A 6,983-nucleotide genomic window follows, 5' to 3' on the forward strand; every position below is an offset into this window, starting at 1 on the left:
GCTGGTCCACGACCCAACCGGCTCATTCAGTCTTTAAAACATCGGTTGCCATACTACCAAATCACAGAATTGACGTAAAAAAGTATCAATGTCAACAACGGAAGAGAGTTCGGCAAAGGCCTGTTCTCATGCCTAGTCTCACAGCTCCAGAGTATACTTTTTGGCTCAAGCTTTTATAGCAAACATCGCTTTTCAAACTGAAGATGGATGGAACCAACAGGGGAAAAAAAGGCTAAAAATGTAGTTAGGGAGCTGGTGAAAGGAACCTTGTCAACAATCCAGCTGCGCACCAGCCGCACGAAGTAGAGGGCAAATGGGATTCCAGGACCCAAAGCCTACTATAAAGTAAAGATCACTATATATTGTTGGCTGTGAAGCCAATTCTGAGCAAGCAACCAAAACCGTTGTGCCATTGCGGAAAGGAATATAGAAATAGCAAACATGACATAAATTTCATCAACACAGCATCTTCTGCAATAGTAGCAATACCAATAGGTCCAACCAGAGGCTTATTGTCAAGATACATAACCTTAATAAATATATTCCACCTTGAGAGAAATAGAAAAGACTTTATAAAGGTTAAGCTCTAAGATACTCCACCTAATGGTTGTACCACTTCTCAAACTGAGCCTCGTGACAATGTGGGTCTAGCCAATCCTTGGTAGAATCCTTTGACATGTTGACACCTGCTTTTCCACCACCCACAAGTTCTCTCAGATTCTCCAACTTATTCTCTCTTCCCGTCCCACTGATCCTGCTGTCGGCTTCCTTCAGTTTCTGCTTGAACCGCTGCTTACGACTGGAAGAGCTCAGCTCTTGCTGCTTTGATTGTGATGGAGGAGCTCCGTGGGGTCCCAGGTAAATATTCTCCTCTTTTTTAGCCTGTCCAAGTACAACAAGCATGTCAACAAGAAAGGATAAAAGCTTCAAAGTATTAGTAGTCCAGCATCTGCAGATGACTAAAAAATTAAAATTAAAATAAATAAATAAATAAATCCTCTTCATGTCAACAAAATAAAGTTCTGCAGCTAACCTTTGGGGAAGATGGTTTTGAAACTTCTACTTCTGAAACATCAGTTTTACTGTGATCTGGGTCTCCTATTCCCAAGCTTGGAATCACGAAGTCATCATTGTCTAATAAATCATATCAGACCACAACAATGTCAAAATGTTTGAATACTTGAATAACTTCCACATACATGTTATACAATGGAACAACACCAAATCCACTAAAATTTACAGGTTTTGCTACATGAAAACTAAATAATGTATGCTAAAAGAACTATAATTTTCCTTCAATACTAGAAAAAAAAGTAAGTTGTCATAAGGCAAGTATATAGTGCTTTTGGTAGGTAAAAGAGTTTGGTTCCATTAATTCTAAACCCCAAGGGCTGAAAAATCAACTTAATCAGTTACATATCACATAAAAATTGAGATTCTTGGCCCCTGCCACACAATAGGCACATACCACTTTCCTCAAGTGCTCCCCAGCTGGTTCACATGCAAGGAAGAATCTCGATTGACTTTGCAACCTATTGTTCTGTTTGGCCCTTCTCGCCTTTTCCCTATCTGACCCTTTTTCTACACGTCCTTTCTCTGCTACACTTTCCCCCCTCCTCCCACACCCACCCCAGAACAAGAAAAAACTCCATGCCCAATATGCAATGATCCCAAGTACAAAAATAAGGCAACGATATGAAATTTCAAATACATTCAGAAATTTAAAGAGAGAGAGAGAGAGAGAGAGGGGAAAAAGAGAGGAAAAACCCTTCTATTTTTCACTGTTTGGGGGCTAAGTAACTCAAAAATCAGTCTGAGTGCTGCATAATTCATAAATCAGGCAGAAGTATAAACACTTTTTTGGATGTTGGCATTTTTCAACGCGTCACAGGAATAACCATTTTTGCTTTCAAAGGGGTAAAATGGTTTTAAAAAGGGGCAACATTACAGTGTTTTGACACACACACAGGCGCGCGTGCACACAACATATATAAATCTCCCCAAAGGCATCATAGTTGGGGTTGCTACACCTTGGGCCTAGGTGTACCTTTAATCCATTATTCCTGGCCACGATTCATCTAAAGTTTCTTCCCAATCTCTGTATCAAAAGATGAGGTGCCCCTCTTCAACAAGGCATCGTAGCTGGGGGGTTGCCACACCTTGGGCGTAGGTCTACCTTTAACAGCTATGACCCCTTATTACTGGCCATGATCCATCCTGAGTCTCTTCCCAATCTCTGTCTCAAAAGATGAGGCCCTCCTGTCCAATTAGGCATCATAGCTGGGGGTCACTACATCTTGGGCCTAGGTGTACCTTTAATAACTATGATCCATTATTACTGCCCACGATCCATCTCAAGTTTCTTCTCAATTTCTGACTCAAAACTTGCGTTTCTAAATTCAATTCTTTCCTCTAAAAAGTTGTCCCCACTACTTCAAGGTCAAGCCTAACCCTCTCTAAATGATATAGAATGTCAGCATGGGAAAGCATTGAATTTTCTCCGTTGGTGTCAACGAAAACCGTTGGCTTAATTTACACGAGTTCTCTATTTTTCTAGAAGTCCAACCAATGATGTGTTGGAAGACAGTGACCCAAGTCAAAAAGCAAAAATGAAACCATTTAACAAAAGATTTCCTAATCAGGATCTCCACACATTTATAATCATCACAACAGATTTATTGGAATTAAAAAAAAAAACCTCTATTAATAATGAAAACATAAAAGCAAATCACAATTAATATACCAAAAATACCCATAAAAATTATTGTCCAGTAAAGTGGCATTCATGTGATTTACAGATTTTATTTTTTCTCTTTTTTTGATAAAGTGTCATGCATAGTTTGTTGATGCTTTGATTGAATGAATCTGCAGATTCATTCAATCAAAGCATCAACAACCCATATCCTAGTAGAACAACTTCACACTTCTTATGGCTGCTCAGTAAAATGATGAAAAGAAAAGAAATTTCAGTTATCCAGGATCGGAGAAAATAAATCCCCATCTTTCTCTCTGTTTTCCCAGAAACCAAACAGACGGTTAGTGCAATATAAGAGAGATGCTATAATCCTCTTTATATAGAAATTAAACCTTAGCTTGGCTGCTCAGAAAAGCTTCAAAAGAACAAAAAGAGAATAAATTTAAACAACACGGACCTAGATTAACAGAAATTGTTTATTTCCTCGGTTTTCTCAGGAACCAAACAGAAGGTAATGCCACACCCCATGTCTCCTTAGTTTTCCCGGGAACCAAACAGGATTGATGGGGAAAATGAGAGAAACGCCACATAATACATGACTAAATAGGTCAAATTTACCTAGTGTCGCTGTAAAAGAATTAACTACTTGGACCCCCTCAGAGAATCAAAGTTGTCTCTTTTTCTCGATTTTCTCAGGAATAAACAGACATGTGTTGGAAAAAATGAGAAAAATATCATACCCCACTCGTCTTCTTCAATCGGAGGAGTGGTTTGGCCAGGAGACTGATCCATGGGATGCAGATGATCATGGATTTGAACGACCACGGGCGCAAAAGCCCAGAACTTGACGAATAACCACCGCTCAAAACCAAAACTTTTGTGATTCAAGTTATCAAAAAGACTGAAACGTAGCGTTTTATGTCTAAAAACTTTGTAGGAGAGAGTGCAGGGAAAAACCCTAACCCTAGGGCGGTCAGAGGGAGATTTCAAAGGGCATGTGATTTTTAGATGACGAAAATACCCTTTCTGGTCTCCGAGAGTTTGAGGGTAGTTTTGTCATTTTAGAAGAGCGAATTTGAGGATTTTGATATGGTAGGTGTGTAGGTGAGATCTATAATGTGTAGAGGAAATCGTGGCCGTAGATTTTGCTTCATTATGGATGCTGGGGTCTGATCAAGTGGGTCCAGTCATGATATTGTCCCTTTTTTTAAGATCTATGGTGGGGGAATATGATTGTGACTCTTTGAGTGTCTGACAGGCTATTATACTCATAGCTAGGGGCTCACTTTTAGTATTTAAACAAAATAAAATATTTTAATTTTTTCTATTCAATTAAAAAAAATTTAAAAATAAATAATAAATTAAAAAAAAATTAAAAATAACTTACGTAAAATATAAAAATAAATTATTTTCAATAAAAAATTAAAAAAAAAAAACAAATACCATTTTCTATTTAGAATTAGGTAAGAAAAAAAACAAAACTAAATATCTAAATTGATTTCATGTAACTATATGTTCTATGTTATATATATTAATGTTTTTATTAAATATGAAAAAATTTAAAGGTACAATAAATTATACACAGTTTTTATATTTTTACTAATGCTTTGTTTGCATTACCCTTCCTTTATAACATTCATGTCACATAATATATGAACCATATAATGAAAAACCCTTCAGAATAATAAAGTTATTAATGTTTGAAAGGGTCCACAATATGTGGGCCCACATATTCTTTACCAGCCCCTTCAACCAAGTTTATGACTTTTTGAATATTACAATTCAAATATTACATAGGTTGTCCTAGGCCTTCCATAGTAGTAAAGGCTTGCACAAGACCAAACACCACTATTCAGACATGCATGGATTCTCCATCATGTACCCACTAGCAGGGTATGATGTTTTGGAAAATATTTTTCATTGAAATGATACGTGTGTGTGTGTGTGTATAAAATTGTTGAGAAGATAACCAACAGAACTAAACTAAGTGTCATAAATAAGGAATAATTGGAAGACTCCTACAAGAAGTAGCTAGAAGATAAAGTCAAAGAAATTTAAAATATAAAAGAAACAAATCTTATTAGAACTAGAATTTGAAAAAGAAATCCCGAAATAGTAATCCTAAAATAGTTGAAAGAGAAGTCCTTCATTATGCCCCCTCAAGATGATATTCTACAAGAGAGTCCAATCTTGTTCAAAAGAAATAGAAAACGAGATCAAGGAAGTGGCTTTTTTAGGATATCAGTGAGTTGATCAATAGAGGATAAATGAGCAGTCCAGAGAGTCTCATTTTATACCTAGTTAGTAATGAAATAGAAGTTGATAGCAACGTGCTTCATCCTTAAGTGAAAAATAGGATTAAAGCACAACTGATTTGCTCTAATATCACCACAATAAATCACTGGCCATGCAAAAATTTGAAGTATAAGATCAATTAATATGAAGCACACCTAATTTATTTTGGTAGTAATATTAGTGATGGAATGGTATTTTGTCTTGATAAAGGAACAAGTTACTATTTGTTGTTTCTTGGAACTTCAAGAGATAGGGGTACAACCAAGATAGAGGATAATAGCACCAATAGAGGATAAACCATCAATGGTTCTTACCTAATTTGTATCGGAGAATGCATGCAAAGATATGGGAGACTCACGGAAGCGTTGGAGACCATGACTAAGAGTGCCACAAAGATATCTTAGTAGACGTTTGACAAAAGCCTAGTGGTCAGTGGTTGGCTTATGCATATACTGAGACAACTTATTAATGCCAAAGGTTATGTCAAGGTGGTTAAGTAGGAGATATTTGTAGACTACCCACAACTATGCGAAATTTTGTAGGATCAAATAAAGGAGCCCCATAATGTAGTGAAAGGAAGTAACTGATCAATAAAGGTGTTTGCACTGGTTTAGCATCGGACATGTGAGTGCGAGCAAGAAGGTCTAACATATAGCAACGTTGAGAAAGCAAAAAACCATGCTCATTAGGAATAATCTCTACACCAAGAAAATAAAAGAGCAAGCCAAGGTCCTTAAGAGAAAATCAGTTGACTAATAAATGAACAAACTGATTCACAATTGTTGCATTATTCCTAGTAATGATTAGATCATCAACATAGACAAGCAAATACAAGATATGTCCACCAAAGTTAAAGACAAAGAAAGATCTATCGGCATGTGAATTTTTGAAATTGGAGTGAAGTAAGAATGTATGTAGTTCTTGATAGCAGGCTCAAGGGGCTTACTTTAGCCCATAAATAGCTTTTTATAGCTTACATACATATGAAGGAAAATGTCAATTAATGAATCTCAGTAGTTGACTCATATACACATGCTCATTGAGAAGGACTTACACAACTTATTGCAAAACTAAGAACAAGTTAAACGATGTTAGGTTTAACTACAAGACTAAAAATGTCATGATAATCAACTCCTTCTTGTTGGTAAAAACCCTTCACAACCAATTAGGTCTTAAACCTGTCAATGGAACCATCAAAATTACGCTTAATACAAAAAATCCATTTACAACCAACAACATTGTGACAAAAATTAGATGATACTAGGTCCTAAGTCTCATTCCAAATAAAGGCATCATATTCTTGAGATATGACCCGATGTCATTTTAGATCTTTGAGAGCTTGGGTCAATGTTGTGGGCTCAAGGTCAAAGGATTGGGATAGTTAGGTGTGAAGGTTTAGCTTTTATATAGGTTTATGAATGTTGGATTTAGTCGTAGTTCGCATTGGATGGGTTGGTTTGGGCGTGTCTCGATTGGTTGAGTGATGATTTGTGAGGGATTTGTAGTGGAGGTCATTGAGAATAGTTGGGTTTGGGAATCATTGTGGGTTGGTTGGGGTTGTCTACTTGGTTGGTTGAGGTAGGTGATTGTGTTGGAGTTGCACATTGAAGTTCCTATGGAGGACCAACTTCAGATGGTGTCACGAGAGATGTTGGAGAGTTATTGAGTTTTATTAGTGGAACCAAGTAGAAATAGTTGTAGACTTTGAACGTGGAGCTTGAGTAAATAAGGTTGCAAAAGGACAAATTGACTCAATGAACTTCACATGTCTAGAAACAAAGATTTTTGTTGACAATGGAACATAACAAAAATAAGCACTTTGAGTTAAAGAGTAAAAATGCATGATTTGGAGTGTTAGTCAAATTTGTGTGAAGTATATGAGCGAAACCAAGAATAGCACGTGCAATCAAATATTTTGAATTTTGAATTTTGAATAATTAGGAGGAACACCAAAAACCTTTTCATAAAGAGAAATGAGTTGTACTATTAGAGT

General features: G+C 36.5%; 1 protein-coding gene across 1 annotated transcript; it reads right to left on the reverse strand.

Annotated features, from left to right (window-relative positions):
• Nucleotides 1-421: 421 nt before the first annotated feature.
• Nucleotides 422-3,661, reverse strand: LOC117909656. Its single transcript, XM_034823751.1, has 3 exons — nucleotides 3,436-3,661; nucleotides 1,034-1,134; nucleotides 422-882 (listed from the first exon to the last, which is right to left on the reverse strand). The coding sequence occupies exons 1-3, from the start codon at nucleotides 3,485-3,487 to the stop codon at nucleotides 601-603; spliced, it is 435 nt and encodes a 144-aa protein (XP_034679642.1). The 5' UTR covers nucleotides 3,488-3,661; the 3' UTR covers nucleotides 422-600.
• Between the last annotated feature and the right edge of the window lie 3,322 nt (nucleotides 3,662-6,983).

The sequence above is a fragment of the Vitis riparia genome, chromosome 19 (assembly GCF_004353265.1).
Source record: "Vitis riparia cultivar Riparia Gloire de Montpellier isolate 1030 chromosome 19, EGFV_Vit.rip_1.0, whole genome shotgun sequence".
Taxonomy (NCBI): Eukaryota; Viridiplantae; Streptophyta; class Magnoliopsida; order Vitales; family Vitaceae; genus Vitis; species Vitis riparia.

Coding starts and splice junctions, on each gene's coding strand:
- LOC117909656 (XM_034823751.1), bottom strand. CDS start 3,487: ATGGATCAGTCTCCTGGCCAAACCACTCCTCCGATTGAAGAAGACGAG. Junction 1,135..3,435: donor GATTGAAGAAGACGAGTGGG/GTATGATATTTT, acceptor ATGATTTATTAG/ACAATGATGACTTCGTGATT. Junction 883..1,033: donor CAAAACCATCTTCCCCAAAG/GTTAGCTGCAGA, acceptor GTACTTGGACAG/GCTAAAAAAGAGGAGAATAT.